Raw genomic sequence first — 14,598 nt, 5'->3', positions numbered from 1 at the left:
TATTATTTAATAATAGAAATATTAAGAAGTCCAAAAAGAGGAAATAGTTCAAAAGAGGATGAGTAAACATCTCTTTTGCCCCTGTCCTTTCTCACCTGACATGTATGTGAGAAAATGAAAGAGAAATCAAATGCATTTAGTGCCAAACGGAGGTACTTTTTTCCCAGCATTATCCAAGTGCCTGAGGCATGGCTCACCTATTCATGTTGCAGTCTGGCCCTCCTACAGGCTGCTTATCTCCTCGGGTGAACCACGTTGTGTCACGCTTCATGTTTTGTAGCTTATCATTATATCAGCAGCAAGAGATAAATCAATCTGAAAGACATGTTCAAAGATTTTTGGTTATGATGGCTCTGATAATATAAGGGTCACTCAAGGAGCTTGTTTCCTGTTATTTTTCCACCCTTTCCAAAACTATATATGGTGACATCTCCTTTAAATAGCCCCAGTGCTGCCTGTTACTGAACGAATGGAGAGAGTGGATCATGGCACTGTCAACGGTGACTTGGGAAAAAGAGAAGGGAAGCTTTAACCGTGTTCCTGAGCCAACGAGAGCTAAACCTCTTCTTTCTTTCGCAGACTGCTAGCACTCTCATTGTAGCTGAAGCCAAATCTTCTGGAATCTACAGCTGTGTGGCATCCAATAAAGTGGGAAAAGCCGAAAGAAACGTCAGCTTTATTGTAACAGGTAAGATCTAGTCCCCACTAGAGCCAAACATGTTTCCTGGTCCTGGAATTATAACTGTTAGGCTGTTGTGGCTTTTTCATATACCACAGTTTGAGAATTGTAATGTGTGCACCTGTAAACTCATACCATGCTTTTGGGTGATCCTGGAAGGGTTTTTCACAACTTTGTAGGGGTCAAGCTTCTGTAATAGTTCACATACCAACTCTTCCTTCACTGATGGTGGGTCTGTGTTTGCATCCAGCTGGATTTTTGTTCCCAAGGCCTGGGGCCCAACAGTGCTGGTAAAGACAGAGGTGAAGAAAGCGTTGAGAACCTTTGCCTTTTCAGCACTGTTGGTGACTAATTCACCTCTCCCGTTTAACAGCAGGCCAATATTTTCCTTCTGTTTCTGCTTGTTGTTTATGTACCTGAAGAACCCTTTCTTGTAGTTTTTGACATCTCTGGCCAATTTCAATTTGAGCTGAGCTTTTGCTTTTCTAACTGCATCTCTGCACACCCTGGCTATGCCCTTGTAGTTCTCAACAGGTATTTGTCCACTTTTCCATCTCTGGTACACTTCTCTTTTGGTTTTGAGCAGACTCAGAAGCTCACAGTTAAGCCAAGGGGGGTCTCTTTCTCCACCTACTTCCCTTACCTTTAAAGAGGATGAACTGTTTTTGTGCTTCCAGGAGAGTACTCTTGAAAAACTCCCAGCACTTGCTAGCTCCTTTATCCTCCATGGAAGCTTCCCACGGAATCCCTCCCAACTGAGTTCTGTGCGAGCTGAAGTTTGCTCTTCTAAAATCCAAAACCTTTGTCTTAGTAGTAACCTTCAGTGTGCTCAGCAGGATCCCAAACTCCACAATATTGTGATCACTGCAGCCAAGGCTATCACTAACTGAGATATTACAAAGGAGGTTTTCTTGGTTTGTGAGTAGGAAGTCCAGCAGTGCCTCATTCCTGGTTGGCACATCTAACATTTGTATGAGGAAGCAGTCCTCTACGCATTCCAGGAACTTGATGGATGACATGTGAGCTGCTGTATTGTTCTTCCAACAAATGTCTGGGTAGTTGAAGTCACCCATAAGAACCAGATTCTGTTGACCCGAAGCTTGCTTAAGTGACCCAAATATTGCTTCGTTGGCCTTATCGCCTTGGTTTGGAAGTCAGCACAGATGCCTACTGTAAGATCCCCCTTGGAGACAACCCCTCTGGTCTTGACCCAGAGGCCTTCGATAGGGCTTCCGCAATCGCTGTAGTTGACTTCTATACATTCAAGGTTCTCCTTAACACAGAACGTGATTCCTCCTCCTCTTCTTCCCTGCTTGTCTTTACGAAACAGCCTATAGCCATCCATCACAATCCTCCAGTCATGTGAGTTGTCCCACCATGTTTCAGTTATTCCCATGATATCGTAACTTTCTGACTGGGCGCAGAGCTCCAGCTCCTCCTGTTTGTTCCCCAGGCTGCATGTATTCATATACATACACTTGGAAGTGGTTGGTCTTCTGGTTCTCATCTTGGGAGGCAGTTAAGGAACATTTGTTGCTCCTCTGGTTGGCCTGGCTTATTCCCCAGTTGGTTGCAATGGCATGAGTGTTGCCACTTTGGACCCTGGCCCCCGAGTCCTTCAGTTTAAAGCACGCCTCACCAAGTTGGCCAGCCTGCTGCCAAAGATTCCTTTGCCTCTTCTAGACAGGTGGATCCTATCCCTCCCTAACAGGCTATAGTCATTGAAGAATGTCCCGTTGTCATAGAAGCCAAGACCCTCACGACGGCACCAGCCACGAAGCCAGAAGTTGATTTGTATTATACATCTATTTCTGGCTGCACCCTTTCCTCTAACTGGTAAAACAGAAGAAAAGATAACTTAGGCACCAATACTTTTTGCTTACACACCCAGGGCTTTGTAGTCTTCCTTGATTCTGCCCGGGTTCCTGCTTGCGGTGTCATTCGTGCCCACTTGAAAGAGTAGCAATGGACAGTAGTCTGTGCTCTTGACAAGTTGTGGCACCCTCTTGGCAGCATCTTGGACCTTAGCTCCCGGAAGGCAGCATACCTCTCGTGACTCCCTGTCAGGCCGGCAGATGGGCACCTCAGTGCCCCTTAACAGAGAGTCACCTACTACGAGCACTCGTCATTTCTTTTTGCAGTATCCACTGTGTGCTGCTAGTAGAGTTTCTCCTTGCAGACCTTGCTCGTGGGTGTCTACAGCTGTTAAAACTTCATCTCATAATACAGTTCCACATTTAGCAAGTGCCAATTATCTATAAATATAGAAATTTGGTAACAAGCACGAGAAGTATAAACAGATAAGTGACACATAGGCAGGTTGTTTGTTAAAATACAGAAACAAGCAGAATATCTCCATGTTCTACTAATGGATGTGACAAGAACATTTGCCACCTTGAAGATGACTGCTGTCCCCACTCTCAAATCACAGTTTTGCTTTCGTCCCTATCCTTACATTATGTCTGTTTGGACAGAAAGCTAAACAACGGTGCATAGTTCTCCATAAATTAATGTGCCAATAGCGCTGTATTCTCATCTTTATGTGGGGACTTCACATGTAACTTTCAGCAGTCACTGAGAATCACTCACTGAGGCTGTTGCTCTTTTAATATGCAAGATGCTGAATTTGGTCTTCCCTAGCTCTTCCTCCTCAGTCTTTAAAATGCTGCATGGAAGATCCTGAAACTAAATGAAGCTGTGTTTTGATGGGCCCCATTTGCTGTATCCAAATCTCCCTTTCAAAATTTTGATGGCAGTTTCAGATATTTTAGTGCAGTGACATGAAGGAGTTAGTTTCCCTACTTAGAGCTCACATTCTTAGATCTTGACCAGGGATAGAAGGAAATCCTTCTCCTGGATACCAAAGCTTGCATGAGAACATGCAAAATATTATAACTTTCCTTTGAAGACTCTTGTATTGGCTGGTGTTCAGAAAGAGGAGTTGCAGCTTTATTATGGCTTGGAAATTCTTAATATCTTGACCAGTGGCAAACTTTCTATATAGGGTGGTGAAGTTGAAATGCATTTGTCCTTTGAGTTCCTGGAGCTGAGCACTTCAACTGTGTGACAGGGAAAGTCCTGATCATCCACTGATGCTCAGTTGCACTGATTGAAGGTGGTTTAAACAATACTGCTGTTTTGTCCTTACAAAAATCAAGTTAGGCTCATTCTTCTGTTTTGCACACATAGTGCATCAGTTGGACTCGCATGGTGTAATCATAATTCTCCTCCATCAGGCTGAGACCAAACTGCTGTGGCTGGGTACCAGCCTGTGTTTCACGTCAATGAAACAAACGCGTCCAGCATTTGCTGAAAAACACACTGAGGGAATAAAAAAATGAGAGCCCTAAATGCTGATGGATGTGAACAGGACACTGCAAAGTATTTCCTTCTGATGAGTCCAAACCCAATACTTCAGGTCTTGCATGACAGCTTGGGGCTAGTTTATCTTATGTTGTTGGGTCTGCTGGCACCATATGAAGCCAGCCTGAACCACACAGAAGTAAGTGTCTAAAAGTAAGAGAAGTGTCTAAGCAGGAGAAGGTGATTCATTGTAGGAAGAGGAGCTCCTGCCCTCTGTAAAAGGGACAAACCAGAAAGGACTCCAAAGAGCAGATGGAGAAAAAGCCTGTCCTGAACAGGAGGAATCCCTTTCCTTGGAGGCAATCTCCTTCAAGCCTTGTCCTGGGGATGAGAAAATGCACATGCTCCAGTGAAGCGGCTGTGGTGGTATGAGGAGTCTCTTTTCTATAGGCAGAAACCGTCAGGAAGGTGGTGGGAAGGCAGAGCTTGTCCCAGCAACCCTAGTTTGGCAGTGGCATGTTCCACCCCTTCAGGGAAAGCTAGATGTGAGGAAGTAAGTGCAAGAAGGTATAGCAGAGAGGACCCAGTAAGAACAAGCCCTTTCTTAAGTTATTGTAAATCTCATTATTTCTGAGCTTGAAGTACAACTTGTGTATGTGTTTCTGGGACGTTTGAGAGTGGTATAATTTTATACACTGTGCCTGAGGGTGTAGGACATGAAGTCCGTGGGCTCTGGAGTAGCTTTCCTTTCCTATGGCCTCTGTCAGATGAAGTGCATTTTTGGGGTATTGTCACGCTGACTTATTTCTAAAAGCAAATCTTTGTTCAGGGCACAAAAGTAGCTGTGAGCCTTATAAAAAAGCAATGTAGAAAGGTGGTTTCTGAAAGCTCTCCTGCTCGCTGATACAGAAACAGTCTCTGTAACAACACCTTTATGCCAAATTTAACTGTGGTAGCCCCCTTCCCTCCTGCCTGCCCCTTTCCCTACATTTTGGGCTGTTTTGCTGGCACACAGCAGGCCCATGGGTGTGTTTGCAATTACAGAGGGTGAAACAGGAACAGCTCTGCCTTATCTCCCTGGTTTCCCAATGTCACTAAGCGCATTTTATTTTGAGATTCCTGATGGTGCTTGGCAAAGATAAACAAAATCTTCCATCAGGAAACCTGGGAGCTATTTCCACAGGAAGCTTCAAGTCACTAAAGTAAATAAAACCCTTTTACATTATTCCCAGCCACGTTATTTAGCTAGCCTGAGCCTGTAACAATTGGTGAGAGGTGTCATATATTAGGAGGCTCATAGCCTTTAAACAAATTATTCTCTTGGAATCCTGTGCATTTTGCTTTTGTCCCTGGATTTATTCAGAAAATAGTCTTTATTCACAGGAGATACATCTAGGAAGAGCTGCAGACCTGACAACATGGAAGTAGTTGCAACTATATTATTCTGTTGGCACACTATCCTTTTACGTTAAAAATAGTTCATTTGCCTCAGTCTCAGGGGATCTTTAGTTTCATCTTAAGAGTTTTGCTTGGCTCTTCCTAGCTTTTACTGAGTACTGGCATCTGCAAAAGCCAAAAATTAGCAGTATTTCAGACCCATACCCTGGCTTTCCCAACACATATCAGAACCATTTGAGATGTACTGTGAGTAAGATGCGGCAATTTCTTTCATCCAAATACTTATCCATGATCAAAACTTGGGACCCTTGATTGGTTTTAAGTGTGTCTGAATTCAATACCTTTTAACAAAATCAAGCATAGGATTCATTTCACCTGACTTAAGCCTTAAAGTTAGGTATCTAAGCCTAAGCTGGTCATGTAGGATCTCTTCATAATTAAGCGTGAGGGATCAGGATCTCTGGAATTTGACTTAACTTAAGGCGATGGGTTGCATTGCCCTCTGGCAGTGCCTATATCACTCCATGGGCTGTAAACTTTTGCCCATACATAAAACAGCTATATTCAAGTAGATGTCTACATTTTGATGGCTTAAGCTAAATATGCTGTACCCTATGTAAGGAAAGGTTTCATCTTAGTAGCACTTCCAGTCACCATGTTCTTAACTGAGGTCAAAATCTGGCACTATGCACTCTTACATATCAAAAAGGATGCTGATGATAGTCATTCATAGATGAGTTCACTAAATTTAAAGTTTTTCTCATAGTTTTGTTTGCTGGAGAGAGGAAAAAAGGGGATTCCAATGAAATGTAAGAGGAACAAGTCAACATACAGGCTTTAATATCCGATCTAATACGTTAGTGTCACTGCCTCCATTAGGCTGATCTTTGGACTACCCACCTGAACTACAGCTGATGACAGGCACACATATTGCTTCCACTGCAAGGGCACGATGAGTTCAACCAACAGAAATCAGGCGTCTCCCTGGAAGGCATCTACAGCAGAGAAAATTTCAATCCAAGCCTTGCAGGAGCTCATTTACCCTGTGTTTAACACTCAGGGCTAAGTGTGGAAAAGAGGATATTAAGGGGAGCAACTGATGCCAGACTTTCAACAGGCAGAACTTTGTTTGAAAGGCAGCAATGAGCAGGTCAAGTTCATGGTCTGCCTGGGGAGGCAAGGCAGCTCAGGTTGCACTGTGGGGATTTAGGGAGAAGCTTTCTGATGGATTGGTCAATCAGTGAAAGAGGTTACTGAAAGAAGATGTGGGATATTATTCACTGGAGATCTACTCTTTATGTGTCCCTGCTGATGTGACATTAAACCCGAAGCGACATTGGTAAGCATGGAACTGAATAAAAGTCGGCATTGAGCTGTTCATGCTCTAAGAGACAAGAAAAGAAGGCATAATTCTCCCTTAGGAAAGACGAAACCATTCTTATGATTTTGAGTCAAGTTCACAGCCAAGTGCCGTAGCAATTAGCAGTGAAAGAACAATTGAAAATGGCCAAAGTCGATGTCACTTGACCGAGAAGAAGGAAATGACTTTATCAGAATATTGGCCACAAATAAACCAAGAGAGGTTGCACTCTAGGAGTAAAACTTGGAAGTGCTTTCTCTCAGGAACTTGCTGCTACTTTCACTGAGGTCAGTGGCGTAACTCTCCCTCACTGGAGGGATAAGCCCCAGGTGGAGGTAGCCGGGAGGCAGCCGGGAGGCAGTCGGCACCACCGTGGGTCTGCGCCGCTCCCCAGGTGGAGGAAGCTGCAGTAACGTTACAATGAACTGCAAACATGACTTTTTCAAGCAAGACTTTTTACATTGTTGGCTAAATTATTCCTGCCTGAACTATCTGCTATGAAAAATCATCCTGGAAACTTAAGTCATATTTATGCTTAGTAAATGATCCTTGATTTCTCTCAGGCGGAAATATTGTTCACCTATGTTTAATGCCAAGCAGCCTGAATAGAGTGATCTTCATCCTAGTGCTGCCCACACATAGCCGGCCACCCAGGCCAGAGGGTACTATTTCTGCTTTCCTCTTGGGTGGCTGACACGCTTTAAATGCATGGAGGGTAAATACCTCTGTTCCAAGGGAAATCTCAGGCATGTAATCACAGATTCAGTCATTTCTCAGGAGTTGAAGCATTTTTAAGAAATAGACATAAATTGTCTGAATACTTATGAATAACAAGAAAACGATATAACCAAGCATGATGAGCTGCAGTATTTTTCTACCATCCTCTTGAGATTAATTTTCTCTCATGCAGTTCACAAGCTGGAGCTGAGATCAGAATTTTCCTCCTTTTTCATAGTCCCACTATGGTGTCTTTAAATAATTCTGCTTTTGGTACCTTGCCCTAGTCTGTCTTAACTTGGCATAACATTTATACAAACTCATTACTTCCAAGAGCGACTTCAGTTTACACCAACTGATGTCTGAGCCCAAGTGCCTCGTAACTCCAAGACAAATTATAAGACTAGCTGGAGCCTAGCATATGAAGGGAAAGATTAGAGACTTCAGCAGGAAGACAACGACATTGATTAGTTCAAAGGCTTCCTGATAAAGGGGAAAATATACACCGTGTTAATTTTGGCTCATTCATTTCATATAAAATAAAAAGTGTTCTTGATTTTTGACAGATGTACCGAGTGGATTCCATATTAGTTTGGAAAAAATGCCCATTGAAGGAGAGAATTTGATATTGTCCTGTTCGGCCAACAAATTCCTGTATAAAGACATTGCTTGGATTTTACCGAGGACGGTCAACAATCAAACGAAAGCAAAAAGGTCTCTCAACAAGGAGTACTCCATCACCCTCACTCTGACCATCAAGAACGTTTCCCTGGCACACTCGGGCACCTATGCCTGCCGAGCAAGGAACATATACACGGGGAAAGAAGTGCTTCAAAAGAAAGACGTTACAATCAGAGGTGAGCACTGCAACAAAAAGGCTGTTTACTCTCGGATCCTCAAATATAAAAGCACAAGGAATGATTGTACAACACAAAGCAATGTAAAACATTAAAGGACTCATTAAACAGTAACAGGTGTCTCATATCATCTTGATTTTTTATTACTGTTGCTACCTTTCAGGCCCTGAGGTGGTGCACATTCCTCCATGGGTTGGACGTAGGAGGAATAGCAAACAAAATCGTAACACGTGAGCTTCCAGTTGAGTTCAGACGGGTGTTTTCTGCTTTGACAAGGCACGTGGAAGCTGGGGTTTGGAAGATCCCCTGTGCTACATTTTGCATGTTGTTATTTTTTCTCTTGCTGTCTCCTACTGAGCGATAAGGAAAACTTTGGATCAATCTTTTCTTCCACTTTGATATCGGCCTCATCAAAAGTGTCAAAGCTGAATAAACTGATTAACTTTAAAAACTGCTGTTTTCAGTCAACAATGGACATTTAATAAGTTAACTTGAATGTGCAGAACGAGCACAATTCAGTTTGAGATTGACTGGACTATATATTTTTTATTTTAATCTGATCTTGATGGACTTATAAATATTACCTGCTGAGCAAGTTCTAATGCTTATTTATTTGAAATTATTTTCTACACTAAAGTACATTAATCTTAAAAAGTATCTTCTAAAAGAAGTATGCAGGGAAGAAATAAAAATGTTGATATAATGCACAGACCTATCATATCATTTATAATAATGATGATTTTAAAACTGACAGACGTGAACCATGTTTCTCCAAATAAATCCAGGTAGACTTCCAGTTGCTGTGTTGGTCAATTTTTAAAGTCAGTTCTGCACTAATGTATTGCTCCTGGCTTGAAGATTCAGGAATTTGTAATGTTGTAATTATTTTATTAAATGAGAAATATTACACTAACATGACTGACAAGGTTGCAGCCAGCACAGTGAGTTGTTTAATATGTTTTTAAAATACAAATTCAAAATTGAAGCCATTAAAAATATTCATTGCTTTTGGTATGCAAATGACAATTGGATTTATTATGGGGATTAAGAACCAGCCAAACTGCTGAAGGAGAATTAAGGGCAACCTAAGACTTCCTTGTGAGCGTTTCCCCTTTTTTTTCCTTCGCCATGATTTTGCTATGAGATGTTTCTGTGTATTATAAATTCTGTATAAGGAAGAAGTTACTATTTTTAATAGATCTGATAACTTTATTTTTTTACAATACATAGCTTTTATTATTTTTGGTTACATTTATGATTGATCATTTATATAGCATTTACATAAGCCATAAAAAACGAGACCATAGTGACCAAAATAGCTACAGCAAAGGAACAAAGTGGCTGTGCTTTTAAAATAGAGGGTGACAACATGACAGTTTCTTGCACTTGGGAACTCACCAGACTATTTCCTCCTTTAGGTATCGAGACTGTGTCCCACGGCTAAACTTGTCTTTCACGTGGGAATTGCTTTTGTCAAGTGTGAAAGGGTAAACAATAGCATTTCCCCATAATGCCGGTTTCATGGAGCCTAAAATGCTTAGAAAACAATTGATAACCTGGAAGTTGTCAGAGTAAAGAAAAGAATAATCATTTATATCTTGAAATGTCACCTATAGCCTGCTTGTATACAGTAGCTCTTTTGTTCATTATTAGTGTGATGGCTTCCAGAAACAATGTGTTCTTGCAAAGGGATCTGGCACTCTTTTTTTCTAAACCGTGCCTAAAAAGCAAACGAAATCATTGGTGACCGCTTAAAAACGGGGCAAGTGCGCTCTTTAGCATTTGCAAGTCTTCAGAAGAATTACAATACAGAATCCCCTTTTTTATGAGGCTATTTTGTAAGAAGACATTTGATGGCAAGGTGGGTGGTGATGACAGGACGTTATGAATTTTCCATGGCCTTGGGAGCGGAGCATGATGACTTGTAGCAGCCAGTTGCCAGGCAATATGAGTTTGAGTCAAAAAAAAGAGATGTGGCAATTAGACTGTTTCTCTGTGAAACTGTGAATTGTGATGATGTGTATCACTGCTGGGTGGACATCCTACCAGCCTGGTCTCGACCAGCCCTTGGAGGGCTACACTGTGCAAGGATGTCATAACATCCCGATGTGGCTGCCCGTATTGGGAGGCACAGAGAAACTTCACTGGAAACATTTGAGGAAAGCAGTTCTTGGTGGCCAGACAAAAACTACTGATGTCACTTTTGATGTCCTCAGATGACTGGAGAATCTCATCAGTTTGGGGAGTTTCTCTGCCTTCTATTGTGTTATATATTATTTAGGGAGAAAGGTGTGAATTATAAAATTAAAGCTTGTATTTATATTTTTGTACTGATTAATAAAAATAAGTGAACAGACAACATAATCGTAACAGAGGGCAAAAATGGACGGAATGCAAAAGTAAACCCCCAAATGAACAAATTGTACTGTTTTCCCCTTGTTTGCCATTGTTTGCTTTTGGAAATGCAAATTTTCCCTCCTTACTGCCCCGGGTCAGTTGAGTGCTCTGACACCAGCATCCCCTTCTTCCCTCTGTCACCCCCCTGTTGCTCCCCTGGGCCAAACTCTGCCTACAATGAAGTTCCTCGGGGTAACTGAGAGCAGAGTTTGGCCCGGCAAGACAGCGTTTGCGGGCAGGCACAAGGGCTGGGGACAAGTCCAGGGGACTGCCCTGGGCGCTGAGCCCTGCACTGTGCATGCTGGCGGCCACGGCAGCCCCTCAGCTTTGGGGTGAGTGGAGCGGGGTGTTGGAAACTGCCTCCCTTAGCTTCACTGCAAAAATGAACGGGAGAAAACGGGTGGTTTGCAAAAGAGAATAATCCTCAGGTTGACCAAGTCCTTAAAAACTCAGCTGATTGCAGCAGAGAAATTATTGAAAGTATGTGAATGGTGACTTTAAGTTTTAAGCAAAAAAGTTTTTCTTAATATGAAAACCCATCTTTAGTGTATGGCTATAAACAAATTAAAATTAATCAGAAATAACTCACAGAACGTGTGATTTGCCTTTCTTGTGTCATCTTGTCCGCCTTCATTTTGGATGTCTGGGCTGGGGTGTCCATCAGGGACTGCTGATAAATGTGAACTGTGGAGCTCTTCACAGCGTGCGTGTGTGGACATGCATCAGACGGTGCCTGTTCATAGACAGTGTTGTGAAAATGAGAACTGTGCAAAAATCGAGGCAAGGTATCAATGAGAAGAGGGCAGCCTTCTTGGCTGCAAGGCAGATATTGTTGACCATGTCGTTGTGTAGGTATGTGATGAAGAATTTACTTTACAGCCTCTCTCATGAGCATTACTGTCTGGGAAGAGAGAACAAATTGTCTACTACACTGTAAACAAAAAATAGCATTGCCTGTGGAAATTACAAACTTCCAGCTCAGAAAAGCCCAAACTAGTCATTGCAGGGTCATGACTATGCTGGAACTAATTTCAAGGGGTAAGAGCATAGCAAAGATAGCCTACTCTAAAAGTGTTTTTAGTACTACAGGGTTCATGCACACTGCATAAACTGGTGGTACATAGGTGCTTAATTTTTCTGGAGACTTTTTATTTACAGCTGGTAACAGAATGATTGTGAAGATGGAAATGTCTGATAGTCAGTTTTTCTGAAAGGACAGAGAATAATCTTCCAAACACAGAATGTCAGAAATTCAGCTGATACTATACTTGAACTTGGTGTATCAGTATCTATTGCAGTCTAAAAGAAAATATTTGCAAAGAGCTGGTTTCTGCTTTGTTTTGTTTTGTTTTGTTTCATATTTTGTAATGTGTGTCTTACCATGTCAGCAACTACTGATCCTGGCAGTGTCCTTGATGGGGAAGACTGCAAATAATTGGTTCTTGCAAGACGGGGGAATTTGAGGGAATCTGCAGAGCATCTGCATCTGTGAGATTGCTCAGGAGCTCCCTGGATTCTTCATCACTGCTTTAAAGGGACCAAAATAGCAGAAAGGATGATGTGAGAGTTGCAAATGTGACGGAAAGATGTTGCCATATAATATGCATAAACGTTGCAAATATCTTGATCTTTGTCAGAAGAGCCTTTGGCTCTGTACGAAATGGGGGAAGGAGTGGCAGAGGGTTGAAATAAGGCTGAGAAAGATTCGTTGTTTTGCTTCTTTCAGGGATGACTTTAACATGATGTTTATAGAGTGTTTTTGAAATGCCCTTCTGGGAGGCCTTTTAGCAGAAGCAGAACAGATGAGATGCGCTTCCAATACTCATTGTCACTGTCATGGAAATGTGTTTTATTACATTGCATTTGTATGAATGTCAGTAGATAAAAGTAGAACAGGAATGGTGTTGCTATGCTGGGTGGCCTGCTAGCACTCAACTTCGGCCCCTGCTGTCAGGGTTTCCAGCATCTGTGGGCTGCCGGAGGACACGGGCACATTTCTCACCAACACAGTTTTGGCAGGCAGGCTGTGGTATGGTTTGGCCAAGCCTTGTTGCGTTCAGCCAAATATGTGAAACACAAAAGTGGAAGAATTTATGAAGACTCTGGGACATGTAACACAATGCTTTTGTGCTTACGGTTTCTGGTTTTAGATTATGTGAGTTTACTGAATATGATTTGTAACTGTACTCTTTAAAGTAAGTAAATTATAAAAGTCACATTCAAGGGTATCATGGTGTACAGAGCCACATGGTGCTATCAGTGACGCAGAGATACTCTGCTACAAGGGTGTCCTGCTAATTGTTAAAAACTTTGGTGTTGCGGTTTATTTCTCTTGATGCAAAACTCTGAACTTTCATAGAAGCTCATTGCTTTCAATAAACAAATGTGGTTGGTAATGAAACTGGGGAAATCTTTTAAACAATGTCATCATTGGGTCTTCGTTGGTCATCATAACCTGCTATCGCTGAGTAATGGGAGTACTCTGTACACACCAAACGCTCTGAAGCAAACTGGAACGGTAAATAAAATCTGTGAACTATGAACTTGGTAGAACAGCCATAGCAATCTCTAACATCAGTAAAATGCTCGTAGGGAAGATAATTAAACCCCCACAGTTACAAGAATGTAAAATGGAGGTGTTGTTTTGTCTTGTAGCTCAAGAGGCACCAGCCCTGCTGCGGCACCTTATGGATCAGACAGTGAACACCAGTAACTCTGCCATGTTGGAGTGCCAGGTTCGTGGCATCCCTGAGCCCCAGATATCCTGGTTTAAAAACCATGAGGAAATACAGCAAGAATCAGGTGAGAGCTCTGTGTACTCGCCTACCTTTTACAGCCTTTTGATTTACCTATCTGCCTCAGGTAGCCATTTGCAGAGTCATTGGCATCGCTACCCAGACGTAAGGAAGGAGTATTGCCTGGGCATTACAGGCAGGCAGGCAGCAGCACGGGTGCTCCAGGTTATTCTGTCTCACTCCAAAACCTCAGCCAGGCTGGAGGTGTAGACACAACGGGTCTCTATGGAGTCAGTGGAAAAAATATAGCTCTCAATTTGCATCTTAGAAGAGTCACCTCCAGAGAAACATATTTCTCTCCATTTACTATAGAGGGAGCCTAAGGATCAGGTGTCTTGGCCAGCGTATAGCTAGGCAGAAGGAAACCAAGCTTGCGTGATGTGTGTAGGAGTACCAGGGGAGTCTGTGGTCAAGCATGCAAAGTCTGTTCTTGATTCACAACCTAGCCACCAGACTACATCCATATCTGGGGTGTCCAAAACTGAAATGCATCTGCTGGCAGCAGAGGAATCCAGGTCTCGCAGCAGAAAGGAACAGCTTACCAGGTGGCATGCTGCAGCTACAGGAAAACTTCGGGAGATGTTTACTGCTGTGTCTGGAATGTGGCTTCAAAGATCAGCTAAGGCTACATGTCCAGCTCTGCTGCCATCACAGTCACGGAAGTGTTCCTTGGAGATTTCAGGTGGAGATGAATGATGGGGGAAAAGGCAAAACCTTTCTCATGGGAATTCATCCACATTCAGACCAGAAGCACACAATGAGCTAGCATTACAGGCTCAGCAAAAATGTTCAAGGAGGTTTGGTCTGTAGAAACTTGAATCCTAAATATAGTCTTCAATAACAATGTTTTAGAAAGTTTGTGTTTATGGTTCTGTCCTGCGTTATTGGAAATTACTGTAGCATGAATAAAGGCACCTGGGAAGAACTCTGAGGATTTCTCCAAGTGAGTTATAAGCCCATGCAGACCTGCAATCCAGGTACTAAACTTAATCTAGAGCCACATTCTATGAAGCTTTACAGTGAGCGCATCATTGCAATGTGTATTATTAACACTATCTTCTAAAATGAATGTTATATGTCTAACTTGGGTGT

The 14,598-nt window shown here is 42.4% G+C and overlaps 1 protein-coding gene across 2 annotated transcripts in view; it reads left to right on the top strand.

Annotated features, from left to right (window-relative positions):
- The window catches only part of FLT1 (fms related receptor tyrosine kinase 1), a 114,691-nt gene that overhangs the window by 62,621 nt on the left and 37,472 nt on the right, over positions 1-14,598 (top strand). Inside the window, exons 12-14 of one of the 2 annotated variants that reach the window (XM_050894744.1) lie at positions 580-688; positions 8,024-8,314; positions 13,367-13,513. In XM_050894744.1, the coding sequence (XP_050750701.1) occupies positions 580-688; positions 8,024-8,314; positions 13,367-13,513 (547 nt within the window). Of the gene's footprint in view, positions 1-579; positions 689-8,023; positions 8,315-8,477; positions 9,217-13,366; positions 13,514-14,598 lie in introns of those variants that run through there. The other variant, XM_050894752.1, reaches the window with a different exon arrangement.

The sequence above is a fragment of the Gymnogyps californianus genome, chromosome 1 (assembly GCF_018139145.2).
Source record: "Gymnogyps californianus isolate 813 chromosome 1, ASM1813914v2, whole genome shotgun sequence".
Lineage (NCBI taxonomy): Eukaryota > Metazoa > Chordata > Aves > Accipitriformes > Cathartidae > Gymnogyps > Gymnogyps californianus.
Note: the sequence above shows the minus strand (reverse complement) of the source record. Positions and strands in the feature narration are given on the sequence as shown.